Source organism: Strigops habroptila, chromosome 4 (assembly GCF_004027225.2).
Source record: "Strigops habroptila isolate Jane chromosome 4, bStrHab1.2.pri, whole genome shotgun sequence".
Taxonomy (NCBI): Eukaryota; Metazoa; Chordata; class Aves; order Psittaciformes; family Psittacidae; genus Strigops; species Strigops habroptila.
This window is the reverse complement of record NC_046358.1, coordinates 49,690,698-49,708,816: the sequence shown is the minus strand read 5'-3', so window position 1 is coordinate 49,708,816 and position 18,119 is coordinate 49,690,698. Positions and strand designations below refer to the sequence as shown.

Below are 18,119 nucleotides of genomic sequence, written 5' to 3'. Positions count from 1 at the left end.
GGAAAGGAAACAGAAGCCCATCCTTCCCCTTACCCTGCAAGATACCGTGTGTAATGAGGCTGATTTTCTTGCATGTGCCCTGAGCCCGGGACTTCTGCCCATCGCCTTTGCTTCCCCTCTTACCCAGTCACCCTCAGTTAACCCGCGCTTTCCTCCCTGCAGCCTTCACCCACACAGAGACAACCGTGCCACACATCGTGCCACCCGTGACCACGCAGAAGACCACCACCACCACCTCTGCCAGCAGCACCTCCAGGACCTCTGTCTCCACAGAGGCCATCACCACAAGCAGCACAGAGGTCCCCCACACAAGGACGTCTCCAAGTCCCAGCTCCACGCCTGTTCCCAGCAGCCCACTCAGCACCTGGCTTCCACCTACTGCTACTTCCACAGTCTCCTCCACTGTGACCCCAACCACCAGCCCCAAGCCAACACCTACAACCCTACGGCTGAGGCAGTCTTCCCCAACGACAAGTGCTCCAAGAGAGTCAGCTGCAACAGAGTCCTCTGTACCCTCCACAGCCAAAACCAGCCCAACTCCTTCACCTGCATCTTCCCCCTCCTCAGCCATGTCCTCAACATGGCTGATCTCTTCTCAGCCTGGTAAGGGTACCTCCTGCCCTTCAAAGTGCTCTGCCTTCTGTTCTCACCTATCAGGCTTCCATCCCTCCTCCCTTAATTCCTTCCAAGCAGCACAGGCTGTTTTAGTAGTTGCCCTCTGTTCCTGCTTCCTTTGGCATCCGTACTATGGCATGGCCTGCCTTGGAAAAGGCTGTGGGGCACAGGTCTCTCCAGCAGAGCCTGGCCTACTGTCTGGAGGGGGCAGTCGTTACACTGTGCCTGTTCCTTTGAGGAAGACACACACATTTGAAGAGGCTTCTCTCCTTGGAGAGGCGGAGGGTGCTTGCATGTTGGAAGGCACCCTTCAGGTGCTGTCTTTGTCCGTGTTTTGGAGGACAAGCTGGGTTGGAGGAGGAGGACAGAAGGCAGAGACCCACTCCTCCCTCTTGCCTGGCAAGACTCCGTACAGCAAGACTCAGCCTTTCTTGCACATGCCCACAGGCCAGGACTTTTGGCTATTGCCTTTGCTTCCCCTCTTACCCGGTCACCCTCAGTTAACCCGCGCTTTCCTCCCTGCAGCCTTCCCCCACACAGAGACAACCGTGCCACACATCGTGCCACCCGTGACCACGCAGAAGACCACCGCCACCACCTCTGCCAGCAGCACCTCCAGGACCTCTGTCTCCACAGAGGCCATCACCACAAGCAGCACAGAGGTCCCCCACACAAGGATGCCTCCAAGTCCCAGTTCCATGCCTGTCCCCAGCAGCCCGCTCAGCACCCAGCTTCCACCTACTGCTACTTCCACAGTCTCCTCCACCTCAGCCCCAACCACCAGCCCCATGCCAACACTTACAACCCTGCAGCTGAAGCCGTCTTCCCCAACGACAAGTGCTCCAAGAGAGTCACCTGCAACAGAGTCCTCTGTACCCTCCACAGCCAAAACCAGCCCAACTCCTTCACCTGCATCTTCCCCCTCCTCAGCCATGTCCTCAACATGGCTGATCTCCTCTCAGCCTGGTAAGGCTTCCTCCTGTCCTTTCCTTTGCTGTGCTCATCTTCCCAGCTCTCACATTTCCATCTTTTCTTCCCTCCTTCCACCCTTCCTTCCTCCCACCCTTATTTCATAGCTGCACAGACTGCTTGGGCACTTGTTTTGGTAGTTGCTCTCACTTTAGTTGCACTTCTGATTCTATCCCCATTCCTGCTGATGGGGGAGTAAGCGAGCAGCTGGATGGGCATTTAGCATGCAGCCAGGGTAAACCCCTTGCTGACTGGCACACACATTGGCCCCCGAATGGGTCTAAGCAGGAGAGGGGGACTTGGGGAAGGAAACAGAAACTCAACTCTTTCTCTTGTCATACAAAACTCTGCTTTTCTTGCACATGCTCCCAGCTCAGTGCTTCTAGCCACCTCCTTTCCTTTCCCCTCTTGGTCTACCACTGTGGGTCAATGTGTGCTTTCCTCCCGGCAGCCTTCACCCACACAGAGACAACCGTGCCACACATCGTGCCACCCGTGACCACACAGAAGACCACCGCCACCACCTCTGCCAGCAGCACCTCCAGGACCTCTGTCTCCACAGAGGCCATCACCACAAGCAGCACAGAGGTCCCCCACACAAGGACGTCTCCAAGTCCCAGCTCCACGCCTGTTCCCAGCAGCCCACTCAGCACCCGGCTTCCACCTACTGCTACCTCCACAGTCTCCTTCCCTGTGGCCCCAATAACCAGCCCTAAGCCTACACCCCTCACTACTTCCACCTTTAGGTCTGCTGAGAGCACTACCTATTTTTCCTCCCCAAACACCACATTTACTCCACATGGCAAGACATCTTCATTAATAGTTCCTACCAGCATCTCTGCCACATCCACTCCAGTTTTGATCCCAACCATTTTGTCTACGACAATTTCTTTTGCTCCCAGTGTTGTTACTACTGCTTCTACAGAGTCAGTAGAAAGGACTTCTCTGCACACAACAACACTAACCACTACCCGCACTACATCACCTCCTTTCACCACTAGACTGTCAACATCGTTGTCTTCTGCTGTCCCATTAACAGTGCCACAAGGTAAAGTATAGCCGTATCATCTCCTATGTCAGGTTTTTGGTTTTAGCACATATTCTCTTTCACAAGTGTATGAATTCTTACATTACATATTCTTTGGTATGATACTATATGTATGGATTGGTTCCATCTTTTTTTCATTTCTCCAGTTATTTTGATTTCATAACAACAGGTTCCCTGCTATATACTGATGTAAACATGAAAAAGTCAGAGTTAAGGAGGCTGAAAGGATGCTCAGGAGAGTTACAGAATCATTTGGGTTTTAATCTTAAAATCCCAGTTAAGCACTGTAAGAAAAATACCTTTTATTAGGACAGGTTATCTCCTGACTTACCTGTCAGTCCTCCTCTTAGCTGTCATAAACTCTTTCTGCTCACTTTAGTTTTTTTTTGTCTCTCTCCTTCAGGATACTCTTTTCTCAGTTTTCAAGGTATAGTGATGTACCTTGAGGGTGAAGCAAGGATGAGTAACTTGAGAGGAATACAGAGCATTGTATAGGAGCAGGGCAAGAAGCACATAAGTTGCCTTCATAGTATTCAATATCCTCATTTCCCTTAATCTAAACATCAAATACTACCTTTAAACTCTTCGGAAAACCTGTGTTTTCAGTCAGCTCTTTGCTTCATCAAGGGCTAGTGTTCAGCTTCAAGTCATGAGAAAATGCAAGATCATACACCTAATCATTACCTGCTATGCAGTATTACGCATTCTATCTAGTAAGGTAAGATGACCTCAGGCAGGCATCTAAGTTGTCTACTTCTGGCTGCCTATAAATAAATGAATCAATCATTAAAATGTTTACATTCAGCATCTTTCAAATAAGTAAGATCTGTTATAAAGTCTGTGAACCAGAAATAATTCCACCAGAATTAGCCAGCTGGTTGTTTTATTTGCATCTTTGTGTTCTCATCAGTGAATTAGACTTTTTTCCTGCTGGTCTGAATTTGCACTCTATTCTTTACAGGGGTTGGTTTTTTTTTTTTTTTTTCTCATTTGCAATTCTAGTGACTTGCATTTTCTTGCTTGTTCTCTAGGGCAATCCCCTCATGCATCTTCTGTGCCTAGTTTAAAACCTCTTGCTGTGTTACTCACTTGCAACTTGTTAATTGTCTCATGCAGTAGGAATGGTTTTCCATGAAACTGAGTATGGAGGCAAAGGTCATTCATGACAACTAAGATAAATTTCTGCTATAATTTTTCTCTTACATTTGACAGAGCGCTGTAGAGAAATCGAGTATGAAGAAAAAATAACTTACAAAGGCTGTTCTACAAATGTCACTTTAAGCCGCTGTGAAGGATCATGTCCATCCTCAACAAAGTAAGGACAGTTGAGAGATTATGTGGTACTAAAGTTGTTCCCTTGTGTTATTTGGCCATCTGTAAGTAGTAATATTTGTTAACTACCATTCTAATTCAGGGGGGAAAATGTGGTTGGCATCTACCTAGTAATTAAATATTGCAGCATAAGTCAGCTAACTACAAACAATGCTAATAAGGTCATTTAGCACATAGGGATTTATAATTTAAGCAAGGAATGTTGTCTCAATTCCTTAAGTTTTTTTAAAAACCCCAGACGTAAGTGCTGCAGGTTTTGAGAGCTGCTTTGTTGTTGGTTAGTTGGTTTGTTTTTAAGAAGATAGAAAGGGTCAGTTAGGCTACAACTACCTGTTTTCAAATAGCCAAGGCAGCAAAATAAGGAATTTCTCAGCTCAATGTAGCATCACTTCAGTTGTCTATGTGTTCCTAATAGTGTAATTCAGGGATATTTTATAGTGTGTTGTCAGTCTCTGCAGTTCTGCTTGCTCATTAGGAGACTCTTCAGATAGAGAATTGAGGCTTCAATGAAACTAAACCCGCTGCAGCAGTATTACAGAGTTCAGTTATTTGGGAAATAAACAGTTATAGTCCCAATAATCCAAGTAAACACAATGGTCACGAATAGGGAAGCACTGAAGGGTTTTGCTTTTGCATTAACTACTTTAAATCTATGCTGAAGCCATGAGCTATCCCCTTCAAAGGGAGTTCAGGTGTTCCCCAGCATTTTGAAAACAAAATGACTGATTTTTAATCTTCAGAGTTTAAGAGGGCTGGGAAGCCAGGAGGAAGTGTTTCTAAGAGTTAAAGGTTCATCACAATCACTAAGAAAGTTGTGGTTAAAAAACCGTTTTTATTGAAACCGAGCAGACTTCTCCCCTTTAGAGAGATTTTAACAAAAATATGTTGCCATTTAGCATCTTTGTTAACAAATCATATGCCAGAGGCCTTTCACAAGCTCTAAGTACACAGTTTTTAAAAAAATTCCAGTATACTTTATGATTTTCTGAAGTGCAAAAAGGAGAATGCAGAAATCAAACCCTATCAGTTTTCCAGGGAGGTCTGAGGTCTAATAGCTCCAAGCCCTTTGAAAGTTCATTCTCAAAAAGGAAGGCAGAAGCTCAGCACACCTAAACTCTTACAGCATTCATCATAAGAACCAAGACCAGAGTCAGCTGCTGTAGTGTTTTAGTTCTGTAGCTGACAGAACCTTAGACTCTTAAGGTCGTGCTCTTTCCTCTAAACATTCCACCATAAGAAAAAAAGTAACATTCAACTACTTGAAAAGCTGAAAGCCTACAATGCTGCATACAAATCCTGATGTTCTCTTCCAAACAGGTTGAATGTTGAGGAGATGGTCATCAACACAGCATGTGGCTGCTGTAGGCCACTTGAGCTTCTTAAGAAGGAACTTCAGCTGCCATGCCAAGACCCAGATAACCCTGGAGAAAGGCTCATGAGAGAAATAATTGTATTTAGTGGCTGTGTTTGTGACTTTGACAGTTGCATACACTAGCCAGAGCTCCAGCTGGCCTCAGACATCTCTTTTGGTTGGTTTTTTTTTTTTGTCTCTTTTTTTTTTGTTTTTTTTTTTTTTAAATTAAACACTAATCACAATTTACTACTTCCACAGTGACTGCTCATTGCTGGAGTTCCCTTGTATTGATTATACAGGACAGCCGTGCAGTGAAGCATCCTGAGCAGCCACCTGGAGCATCAGTGAACTTAACCGATAAAATTCCTGATAGGGAGGAGATTCAGGGGGTGTGAAGGGGAGGAAAAAAAGCATGGGCAGGGTGGGGGCTGGAAGAGAAGACCATGGCAGGGGACAGTCTGGCCTTGCTGAGGGCAATATTTAACCAGAGGCTAAAAACTGGCCTATGCATAGCACAGTAACAGAAATTTGACTTTCAAATAAAGTAGAAGGAATTGAATTTGCAAACTTAATCTCTTTATTTGACCAGTTATTTTAATACAAAATAGTCCGTTAGGTTCATTACAGTTGAATGAGGGCCTGCGTAATGGCCCATTGCTTCACTGGGAGACCATTGAGGTGATCCGTTTCCTGCCTTTTGAGTGGACACAGCACTTGTGCTTGTAATCCGTACCCAGCTGCTGTCAGAAAGCACGGCGCTACTTGAACAGAAATGTAACTCTGGGGTTTCTAAATGCACCCTTAATGTGGTGGGACATTTCTAGAAACATCATTAACAGAGACGCATAGTGCATTTTGGACAAAGCAGAATTCTGCAGGGCATTTCCCTCCAAGGAATCAAAGACCACGTGTCTTAACAAGACACAGGTAGTTCACTCAGAAGCGACATCTACTTGCTGCTAGTGGAGTATTCTTTACTCTTTGTTTGCAATTCAGTTAAGACAAAGTTATATGAATGCACAAAAGCTCGTAGTGTCCAGGTATTTTTTCTTCTTTTAGCAAGTTTTAGAGAAGTACTAAGAATCTGCACCATACATTTAAAGCTTGAGTGTGGTTATTTAGCACTTCAGATTATCTTTTACAGTGTCAACATTTTTACAAGTCCTGCGTGTAATACAGGTGTGCACTTCATAGCCTCAACCATACCCCACTGCTACACCAGTGTATTGCAGCTTCTATTCTTAATATACTTACTGTTGTTAACACTGTACGCCATTTCACATCACAGTTACTTTGTTGTTTGGGTTTGCTGTGGGTTTCCCCCCCCACAAAAAGCCATAAACAAACTCCCTGGGGGAGCAGAGATCCGCAGGCTGGGTAAGGCTCAACTGAACACAATGCACCAGTAGTTTGCAGAAAGCAATTTACCATTACATATCAACTGTTGTTCCCCAACAACCATTCAATGCAAGTGTTCTTTACACTTCCATGCCCCCAGAAAAAAAAAAAAAAAAAAAAAAGAAAAAAAAAGAAAAAGACAGTTTGGTTACTGTTCTAATCATTTATTTAATCTTAATACGTTCTTCTGATGAATATAGTCTAATATATAGTCTTCTATATGAAAATTCTCCACTTAATTTGACAGAACTTTGTTTTATACAAATAAGACAATCACCATTAATGTTACATACTGGAGTGTAGGTCAAGAATGAACATATGCTACCTGTTTTGCTATTCAGTTATTTTCACGTCAATGCCAGAAAATACTGTACTTAAAAACAATAACACTGTTTACTGCAGAAATTACTTTGTCTGCTTGACAGGATACATCACTTTGGTTAAGTTAACCATCATTCACAAAAAAAAAAAAATAAAAAAATCAAGTATTTGTCTTTAACTTGTTCACTTTTCTGCTCATGGCTTCATTGAGCTGACGTTTAATACAATGTGTGAACAATCATAAGCTTAACACAGTCACCACTGAAAAAGACACTTTCCCTTACCCCCCTCCTTCCCATATTTTAAATGCACATTTTAGCACAGCTTGAACCAAAGCAAAGTGAACTGAAGTAGCGCAGTGTCTCAAGGTGTCCTTTAATGAGGGCATAGACAGTTTTCAGGGGGACAGATACACAAGAGGAGTGGGAAAAGTGAAATAGAAGCTGCTCCCCTGTCTTTGCTAAGACTCCCTTCAGTTCAGCACATCAGACGTTTAATGTAGCAGTCAACAGCATGGTTAAGGTAACAGGACTAATGAAGAGACATACAGTAGCAACAAGACACAACATAAGATAGCCCACTAGTATTTTGCCAACTGCCTGACCTTGCTGTAGGAACTGCTCATGAAGATTTTCAAGGAATGTTTGTGATCCAAGAGTCTTGATTAGCCACCGAAAGGCCACAAAAGCACCTCAACAGAACTTTCACAGAGAGACCAGGTCTCTACCCAAATTTTTAGTCACAACAGCCACAACTACCAGTCATTTCTGGAAAAACAAACCAAAAATATCTCCCAAAATCCACACCCCACATCCAAATCTTTGCTCCCCTTTTTTCACTTGTACTCAAGTACCATCACTAGCCTTCAACCAAACCAAATTGTAATCACCCTCTTCCATCATTCAGCTGAAAGCACTGAATTAAAAAGCAAGGCACACCCAAACAAGTAGAATCCTGTCCCCTGCTGTGCACTGGGCAGCATGACAGGAGCCTCATTTAAACACATTTTCAATGTTCATTGCTACCACTCTTAATTTCATGGGCATACTTGCCTGCATGTGCTGAGACACCAGTCCCAAACTTCCTTGAAATAACCATGAGGAAATCTTGATCTGAGGTTCACTTCTCATGTAGTCAGCAGTAGCTGACTTCATTCATTGTGACCTGAAGCACACGCTGGCAAGTCACCCCCAGTTTCTAACTGCGCAACCTTACCTGCTTAGTTTGAGCAGCCTCTGGAACACCTTTAGGCTTGAACAGTGTGAGTCAAATTTGCACCCAATTTCTTCTGCAGAGAGGCTGCAGAGTTTGCTGATGTGGAACATATTACAAAGGCTTTGGTTGTAAAAAACACTATACAAGCTGACCATTTTGGGCCTTCTGCATGCTCTCAGTCTCAATACAAGTCTTCTACACCATGTTGGGTATTTTTACCACCACTGACAGACAGCAAACTGTTCAAATACCAGTTATTCAACCTCTCAAGTTTTAACATTACTGTGCATTGGAGAAAAACATTGTTTAAAATTACATTTTCATCTAAAAGAGCGCTCCTCACAGCCTTTCAGGAGCCCACTTCTTCCCACTTCTCCTTTTATACAATACCAGACCCTGTAGTTAGTTATATCATTAGGACTACTACTTGCTAAGTCTGATGGGAAACAAAAAACACAGAAGAGAATATTTAACCTTACTTTGACTAACCACGAATAAACATGTACCTGTTCATCACCTACCAGAGCAGCTCACCTCACTGAGATAAGCAGAAGGATTAAGAACAGCTTTTGTGTTCAACCCACTTCCCAAAGATCACAAAACATTTAGATGTGAAGGACTACAAGATTAATACTTTCAGACTCCGGTCCTGTGGCTTTTTTCAAATACAAAGATTGGTGGCACTCAACACAAATGGTCATGTGAATCAGATTCAAACATATACGCCCTTCCAACCAGTACAAGACTTCTGGCAATGTTGCACTTTATAAAGTTTGACTCTACATTAACATCTGAATTTTACTGAGCAGCATTACATTGGTTTCTTTCAGCTCAGAGCTGAGTGCTTTAGCAGGTGCTCCTTAAGGCAGAACATTACTAGCCCTTTCCAGCTGAAATCCTTGGTTACCACATCTAAATAAATTTCCCTTTAATGAATTTAAATGCTGGACCTCTGCAAAGAGGGGAAAAAAAAAAAAAAAAAAAAAAAAGGAGCACAAGAGAGCCCACACACCCTTTGTGTAACACACTAAAAGCCATTTTTAATGTGAAAAGTCACTTCCCCATACTGTACATTTTATAGTCTTAATTTCAAACAAGGGTCAAGTCCTAATAAGGCAGGGAGCTGATAATGGTTAACATTGCAGTACTCAGACAGTGATGTACAAGACATTTATTTGCAGTATGATGACAGTGATATAAATGGAAGAAAACCAAACTGACATGGTTAATATTAAAACTGTTCTGACAGCAATTCACATAATCTCTGAGATACAGCTTCTTTACTTGTTCGTAGTGTGAGCCTATACATCTGAAAAAGAACATACAATATTATTTAGTTTTTAAACATAGTTTGGCATTAAATGAATGCACAGTCAACTAGCAAAAGCTACCAGTTATATTTTCCTTGTTTTGCTAGATTTGGTAGGAAAAAGACCTTAAGTTAAAACATTCAAAAGCAGCCAGCCACTTAGTACAGCTTTTTCAAATCATAGGCTGGAATACATCTCCAAACCCTTGTTGACAGGCTTTGTACCATTGTTCTAACATATTTAGGCTTTAACAGCAAGATGTTATCCAAAATTGTTCTTTAAGAGGAGTAAATGTTGTAGGGAAAGCCTGAAGAATCTCTACCACCACTTCTGAAGAAAATAGGAGACCTGTCACCCAAGACTCACAACCCAAAACTTTTCAGTCCTCAGTTAACTTCAGTAAAACCTCTACCAAAATGCTTGTGAAAAATATTCTTAACACTGCATTCATTTGTTATGTTTAATCTTTTAATAATAATTCTTCTATTAATTTAAAATGGCAAATGACTTAATCTTGTCCAAGTGCACAAAACAGAAACATAAAATGTTTTCAACCTTCAAGAGAAGGTAAGAATCCACAGATAGACTGGAATGACACAATGCTCTCTTCCAATAGGGAACAGAACTGCTATGAATAAGCAGCTTACCAAACTGGGCCAGGACCAGCTGCTACAATTTCATTTCTTGAAACAGTGATTTTAAGTAAACACCTTAAGGAGTTCTAGATCACACAGATATTTAGTTCAAACAAGATCTTGTATTTAACTGTAGATACTTAAACAGATACCTGTGCCTGGAGGTTGGGTTCAAGGCGCAGCAAGCATCCAATCTGAGTAGTTTTTGTATGTATGATACCGGCACCAACAAAGTTAGCAGGATTGGGATCTACCTCCTCAAGTAGGGCTGATCCAAAGCCAATAATCTATGAAAGAAACCCAAAAGATTTAGAGGATGGAACAGTGGGACTCCAATATCAAGTCTACCCAAGCACAGGCACCACCAACTAGCAAAACAAGCAGAAGACTAATTTTTATTTGAAGGGCTTGAAACACTGAAGAATTATCCAGTAACATTCTTTTTTACAAGTTTTTGAAGTGACAAAGTGACCCTGATAATGAATTGTTCCCAAAACAGAGTTCTTGGAAAAACTGAGAAATAAATTAAATTCAACGTAAGTCTCTCCTGTTCTTGATAAAGCCATTCCTGTCTTACACTAGTCACTTCTGTTTTGCCTAAGGCAGTCAGTTCTGTAAGAAGTGATTTGTTTTCTTTTCTAACTACTAAGTGTAGTATAAATGAAAGCTTGAAGTATTTTCCAATTGGGTTTTATGCACTGAATTGGTGTTTTCTTAAATAGTTTCAAGTTTCCAGCTGCTACTGAAGATTATATATCTAATTCAAGCCACACCAAGAAAAAGTCCATTCAACCTAGCACTGCCAAACACCTGTTCCACAACATGGACTTACACTTGAGCAGGATAACCCAATTGCTGCATAAACCAAGATGAACAAAGTTTGTTTATACCACTACCCCTACGCTACAAATTAAAAATACCACAATGCCACCCACCTTAGCTTTTGTGATCTCTGCATCCATTGGGTGTTTTGCTTTAAAGATATTCTGTACTTCTTGTTTCGGACTGCAAGACAAGTCAAAATAAATACATGATATATGTATTACACAGAGCATTGTTCAATAGCAACTAATTATACTGTGAGAGTTTATAACTCACAGGATTATGTACGGGATGGGGGACTGTACGAGCTGCAGTTCCAGTATACCCTTTTTTTCCCCCCCTTGGCTCACAAGAACCCCAAGCCCAAGTACAGACAATATCTTACTTGCTTAGTTGCTTCCAACGCTGAAAAAAGTCTTGAGATGACATCTCTGTTGGCTGGAAAAATTTATTCAGGGTGATGGGCAATTTTACTGAAAGATTTTGAAATGTTCCACCATACCTGAATTAGGAATAGAAAGAACATGGTTTATGCAGTCCAGTGTCAGCAGTCTCTCAGCCTAAATCAACAAAGTAATTGAGGATGAACACTAAGGTGAAGGTGCAATTGTTTACAATTAAAATCCATCAGCTACACATAATGTTATTTCTAAGATACAGTTTTTAATCCACTGCTAAATAAATTTGCTCCGCTTAGATGGCATGTGAAAGTGAATTGGCAGAACTTCTAATAAGGATCTCTCAATTTCAGCATAGGTTGTTACCATTCTAGATAGCATCCAAAGGACTGAAAATGTATCCCTGTGAAAACATACCAGTAAGAACCATTTTAGAGTTGAATAACAGAACATAGCCCAGAAATCAGGATTTCCCAAAGACTGATGTTTAGTGGACATGAGATTCTATTTTTGGCTGCATGCATTTCCAGTCCAAGTTGTTTGCAGAAATGTTCTTGGTTTCCAGAAGGGAGAAGTTAGTGCATATATTCCTGTCAAGATTTCTTAAGCAAACAGGAAGACTGCTGTTTTATACAGATAGCAGAAGGAGAAGTCATGGAGACATGTTATCAGCTGCTACTTCTTGATTTTTTTTTTTTTTTTTAACCACATTGTTCCAAGTGGATTCCCTAACTTCCCTTGTAGCTTAAAGCTTAGTTAGATCAATTTTTCAAGTACATCATCTACCCAAGACAGCTTTATGTGTCCATATTCTACACTTCAGCCAGAGGACCAGGACAAATTTAACCTCTTTCATCAAATTAAGCTCACTAGCATTTGAATCCTATGTTTTACCTGAATTGAATGTTCAGGATTGGAGCTTCCATAAAGTCTGACACACACTCGATGTTCACAACCTGCTGAACCTGTGCACCTCCATCCACCGTGGGGTCAACAGGTTTTGTCTGAAGATTCAGGCGTAAGAAGTGGTTAAGGAAACTTGGCAATGAAATGATAAGAAAACTCCAAGAAATCCTCAATAAACTATATGAGGAATTAGCTTCTCTATATGTTACTGAATATTCAAAACTCAGTTTTTGTACAGCAAAGAAGTTCTGGTGTGGTTTTTTGTTTGGCTTTCATTTGTTTTTCATCCTGACACACCTAGTAGCAATAACCTCCACAATTCTCAGTTATTTGGATATTCTCACAGAAAGATGACTTCAAAAAGGTATGAAGACACAGAGAAACTTCACAGGAAAAACCACTGGACTATCTCATTTTGATGTGAACATTACAGTGATGCTTTGAGTCACAGTCTCCCAGAAAAATCTAAATTTGCATTACCAAGCATTAAGGATGAATTGTAAATTAAGAGCTTATTTTGAACTATCATCATCTTTGTGTACATACATTCTTCTATCTCAACTCTGAGGTTATCTGCTAATGCAGATAACTTTAAGGACTTTAAAGGAGTTTTAAGGACTTAAAGGACTAATGCAGGACTTTAAGGACTCCACATCTGTACTCCTGCCACTTGATGACAGTGGAGAAAGCTAATGGGTTACATTACATACTTATTCAGCCTAATTTCTGCTTATTTCAACAGCTAAATTTGTGTTTGTAACCAGAGCTTTAAGGAGAGAATCTTCCATCTCTGATCAAAAATTTTAGAAAGTTATCAGCGAGTTTCTCATTTCTTCATGTTCAAGGACACCATGCCTTCATCCAGCAGCTTTTATTACAACTTTGTGCAGCATAAAACACAAAACCCAAATAAGAACAGACACATGCTGCTGTATTTAAGGATATTTGACTGTAGGTCATCTGAGCAGATTACTGTTGGAGTAAAATTCAAGAACTGCGTTGATGTCTTATTACCATAGAATATGAACATACGTCCTAGAAATAATAAAAGGCATCAAAATTTTTAGGTATGTCACATATTTAAAGCACAGGTAGTTCAACATCTAATACATTATCTTTCTACATTTCTTCAAAATAACTTTTAAAGACAAAGCATGGTTTAATCTTACCAAAATATTCAGTTCAAAATGCAGTAACAGATTAAAACAAACCATCAGACCTCTCTCACAGCAGCTATTACACAGACAGGTAAATAATCAGTGGAATTCTTTCAGTTGCCAGAGAACATTACTTTTTATGTAAAGAAGTTTTTATGGCACCAAAAGTGATGCAAAAGGGGAAAAGCAAGCAATCCTAGTACTGACCTGTGTTTGATCCCCAGTTCTTCCCTAAATATTTTCAATATTTTGTGGATTAATGTATTATGATAGACATGTATGAGATGTATTATTGCATATCATACTATTACAACAAGCTATACTGTAAGATATAAAGATTGAGGAGAATAGTTCTTTAACCCTGGCTGTATCAGCCTTACAACAGGGCAGCAAGAGCTGGAGCTTGCAGCACTCTTATCACTCCCACTTCATCTCAGCTACCAAAGCAACCAAAAAGTTTAACAAGATAAAACCCCACAAAGGAACCAGGGACAATGCAAACAGGGAAGATCCTAAGACAGGTTAGGCCTGAGATCATATTTCCCTCTTCAGTAGCTGAAAACTAAGTCCTATTTGCAGTATCATGCTGGCACTGGGGTCAATAATGCAGACAGCTAACCAGATGGCCTGAAAGATCTCACCCAGGTTCTGTCGAAATTCAGATTTCAATCCAATCTGCAGCAACTGATTTTCAAATAAGACTCCATTATTTTTACACACAAACCTAGGGGAAGAGAGGGAAAACTTGTTTTAAATTGAGCCATATTAAGCAATATTTAGAACCACAAAATTCAGGGTTTACATAGAGGATGAAGATTGTGGTTAACCTAGAATACACCAGTCTGTGAGAGAGGCCTTTACAGAAATCTGCAGAGTTAGAAAAGACAATTTTACAACCAAAACCACCACTTGCAAGACACTAAAAGAACTGAAATTCTTATTTGATAGGATGTCTAAGAAACTACGAAGGAAGCCACAGTATACTCTATTCACACACACAGAGAGTCTAAAGGACCAGGCAACAGACTAGGGTTTTTCTTATTCATATTCTTGACAACTTCCGAAACTCATTAGGTTGGTGCAGAATTGAAAAGTTTGAAGCTTTGACTGTTTAAACCTGAAAGAAAAAAGAATCTCTTGTTCCACCAGTTCTGTATTATGTAAGTCAACCGAGAGCTGTATTTTTTCCATTTTGAGAGAGGAAGCCCATTTTGCAGTGATTTTTGTCCTTTCTGTCACCCCTCACTTGAAAGTAGAAGAGGTGATCAGCAAACATCAGCCCTTTGCATACAAGGCACTTAAAACATACTCACAAATATCAGTACTTTTGACAATTTACTCTATGTTTTTCTTTGTGAATACTTGCAAAACTTACACAACTGGCATTGTCTCATTTTAGAGCAGTGTGTGACAGCACTGAATTGTAAAGGCAGTGTATTCATGAGCTTGTCATAAAATCCACAGCACCTACAGAGGTGTTCCAGTTACAAGTCTGATAGTACATGTTTCTCTAGTTTTGCTGGTATTAAGTTAATGCACAATATAGTTTTGCTTTATAACTATATTCTGGAAGTTGCCCAGCCTTGCAAGGTTTTAGTATTGCTTACTTGTGAAAAAGCTCATCAGCATCATGCACAGTATCAGCTGGTTCCTCAGAAACTACCTCAGATGAAGCCAGGTCAGGGCTAGTTCAGGCAGCACAAAGGAAGAAAGGCAGTAGCGACAGAGACAGCAGGAGTTAGTAAAGACAGCTTAGTGCTTAGTTATTTCTTTTACCTCCTTCCTCAAAAATGGCACTGCTGAGTTTAATGCATGAAAAATTTATTAGCTGCCCTAGCTCAGTACACCTAGAAAGGTTTTAGGCATTAGGTAATGTTTTCCCCCACTTCTTTCCCCCACCCCACCCCTCCCTGATTGTGTTAGGAACCAGCAATTCTTCCCAAAGACAAGAAACAGCTGAAGGTGTTCAATAGCTTAATTTACACCTCTTAAAGAACCAAATTCTTTTAGGCATTTAATTGTGACAGCAAAAAAATTTAGTTCAAACCCATAAATGTAGATGTATACCAGCTACCACAAACGTGTGCTTTGAAGCAGAGGCCTCATCAACCTTAGTGGCACTTCTAACTACAGCTGCACAATCAGTTCTCAAAAAACACACAAGAGTAGGCAAGAATATACAGGCACACAGAGAATGACTTACCCAAGTAACAGATTAGAAACAAAAGTGACAACAGCACTAAAAAGAGGCAGGAAACTGTAAAAGGCAACTTCTCAGTATCATTAGAGAAGCATTTCATCATCTCCAGACAGGCCAAGGGGTTGGGCAATGCTATACTTTCTTTTGCAGAAAGAGAAACCTCTTCTTAGGTAACTTTGGAGTTTTGCTTATGAAGCTACTAGTATTGGGTTTGGTTTGTGGTGATTTTTTTTTTTAGCTCTTTAAATAAAAAAAAAGCTCTAACAAGCTTCTGTAGCTTCTGACAGTCTTGGTCTTACATACCATGATTATTTCAAGAGAAACTCAGGATCAAGTCTTGATTGCTGCAAACTTGCAGCAATACATTGCCTAGTATAAAATTTTCATGAAAGTCTCAATGATCTGGGCACTCATTATGTCTTTAATATTAAGATTCATTGCAATTTTGTCATGCCATCATTCAAAATCTGGTCTTGGATGACAGGAATTCTTTGGCCTCTAAGATTTTTAAAGATTTTAAAAGACTTTTAAAGACATTCTTCAATCTTGTAGTATTTCCAAAATTTTAGCCAAATAACATTCAAGCGTAGCCACAGTGGCTTTTAATATTAACACGCTGCACCTACACTATACTTAGTAATGTAATTAGATACTTCTACCAAAACCCCCTTTAAAAGAGCACGTGTTTTCCCCCCCCTTTTCACACTGTCTGTGTGTCAGACAGTAGCAAAGCAATTTAAATAGATCTTGAAATTCTGAGAATCAGTTATCTCTGGATATAATCCATTCTGCTGTTCCAGTATCAGCTTGCCATTAAGTGGAGACACACAAGAATATTTTATGGAAATAAGAATAAACATATTCTTATCAGGCCAGATAACCCCCCCAGTTCAAGACATACTGAAATGCAAAAGCAACTTGGGTTTAGAAAGGGGGGGGGTGGGGAGTGGGAAGATCAGCATGAAAACTAGGCAATACTGTGTGGCCAGTATCCTCAGGTTGATTACTACAGCCTTAGTTTTTCCATGAGCAAAGGTATTCAATAAAGATAGCACAACCACCACAGAGTTCAAGAAAACCTCTTGCTGCACAACTACCACCCAGGAATGCATTCAATAAGCTGGAACAAAACCAAAAGTTATTGCATGTATTTTTTCTAAACCTGTTTTAGATTCTTCTTCAGATTCCTTACAGGGTGACTTAATTACCTCGCAAAGTTGTCATCAGAACCAGGAGCAAGAGGTGCAACTGCAGAAGCTGAATCTGAAAATACATCCACCAGCAGGCTACCACTAGAGGACGGTGGGGGAGCTGAATTGGCGAGAGGGGCAGCACCCAGACCCAGCAGATCCGCAGATGGAGAAGGAGTAGACTAGAGAAGACAAGACACTTTGGTGTTAACACTAGAGCAAAACTAAAACAAAGCTGTCTCTTGCACAGACAACTAAGTATAGCAAAGTGCCTCTCCCCACTGCAAATCAAACTTTCAATGGTTGTAGGAGGCTTCATGAATGCAGTTACCACCTTGCATTTCAATTTAAGGTCATTTACAGATGGGGTTTTCTTTTTTCCTCCCTTTTAAGAGAGTTGTGTTCATCTAACCATTAAAAAATAATAATAATTAAAAAAAAGATTTATCTGTCTAGAATCAGATTCTACACAAGAAACACAACAATTTCTCTCACCCCCTCTTTTCTCCCCTCTGAATTTCAAGGAAGATTAAGTAGTGTAGAGAATAAATTCAGAAAGTGTTGCTTTTCTTTCATGAAGAATCCAGCAAGAAAGGCAGTGGCTTTTACACAAACCTGAATGAAAACATCACAGCACCTGTGAAACTAACTGTCAGTTTAGACCTGGGTTTTTGAAACTTGGCAAACCTTAGAAACAACATAAAACCTAACCAGCAAAAAAAGCCAAGCCTGTAGCTAGTTCAAGCTGCAAACACTAGAGGTAGAGAGGTCAAGACTTTCAAATTTTTTACCCCCTCAGACAGAAAAAAAATTGAGTAGCCAGGACATGGAATCATGCAACAGAGACCACACATACATGCCAATTCATGTGCAAGAACAAAGCACAGACTGTTAAAAACATGCTCATGTATTAGACATTTGGAGCCTACAAGATATGCTGAAGATGAGTCATGAGACGCACTTGGATTAAGTCTGAAATTTTGGTTTTATCAGTCAACACAAAGTTCTTATATACTCAAAGACTGAATTTAATGCAGTATAACAAAAAATTTCCTAGCAAAAAAATTTCAGAAGCCAACTGGTAAGAACTACTGAAAACAGACAGCTGGCGCTCCAATTTGGAAGATATTTTTGGCACACCAAAGCCATTGGTGAAGGCAACATAACAGTCTCTTACACGGCTGCAACCCATAAAGTGAAGCTCATAAAGCATAACATAATTTTAACTGCCAGGCACCCCAGTCAATTT

The 18,119-nt window shown here is 40.6% G+C and overlaps 2 protein-coding genes across 5 annotated transcripts in view; one reads left to right on the top strand and one right to left on the bottom strand.

Annotated features, from left to right (window-relative positions):
• Window positions 1-5,500, top strand: part of MUC6 (mucin 6, oligomeric mucus/gel-forming) — a 60,242-nt gene extending 54,742 nt beyond the window's left edge. Inside the window, exons 38-42 of the mRNA XM_030482710.1 lie at window positions 163-609; window positions 1,141-1,419; window positions 2,309-2,632; window positions 3,845-3,947; window positions 5,282-5,500. Of these exons, the coding sequence (XP_030338570.1) occupies window positions 163-609; window positions 1,141-1,419; window positions 2,309-2,632; window positions 3,845-3,947; window positions 5,282-5,459 (1,331 nt within the window). The 3' untranslated portion in view covers window positions 5,460-5,500. The remainder of the gene's footprint in view (window positions 1-162; window positions 610-1,140; window positions 1,420-2,308; window positions 2,633-3,844; window positions 3,948-5,281) is intronic.
• A 1,364-nt stretch (window positions 5,501-6,864) lies between these two features.
• The window catches only part of AP2A2 (adaptor related protein complex 2 subunit alpha 2), a 50,098-nt gene continuing 38,843 nt past the window's right edge, over window positions 6,865-18,119 (bottom strand). For 2 of the 4 annotated variants that reach the window (XM_030482711.1, XM_030482712.1), the window contains exons 15-23: window positions 16,889-17,052; window positions 15,088-15,165; window positions 14,122-14,204; window positions 13,269-13,358; window positions 12,312-12,435; window positions 11,405-11,521; window positions 11,133-11,202; window positions 10,350-10,484; window positions 6,865-9,561 (exon numbers count right to left, since the gene is read on the bottom strand). In XM_030482711.1, coding sequence (XP_030338571.1) covers window positions 9,484-9,561; window positions 10,350-10,484; window positions 11,133-11,202; window positions 11,405-11,521; window positions 12,312-12,435; window positions 13,269-13,358; window positions 14,122-14,204; window positions 15,088-15,165; window positions 16,889-17,052 — 939 coding nt within the window. In that variant the 3' untranslated portion in view covers window positions 6,865-9,483. The remainder of the gene's footprint in view (window positions 9,562-10,349; window positions 10,485-11,132; window positions 11,203-11,404; window positions 11,522-12,311; window positions 12,436-13,268; window positions 13,359-14,121; window positions 14,205-15,087; window positions 15,166-16,888; window positions 17,053-18,119) is intronic. The other 2 variants (XM_030482713.1, XM_030482714.1) reach the window with 1 other exon arrangement.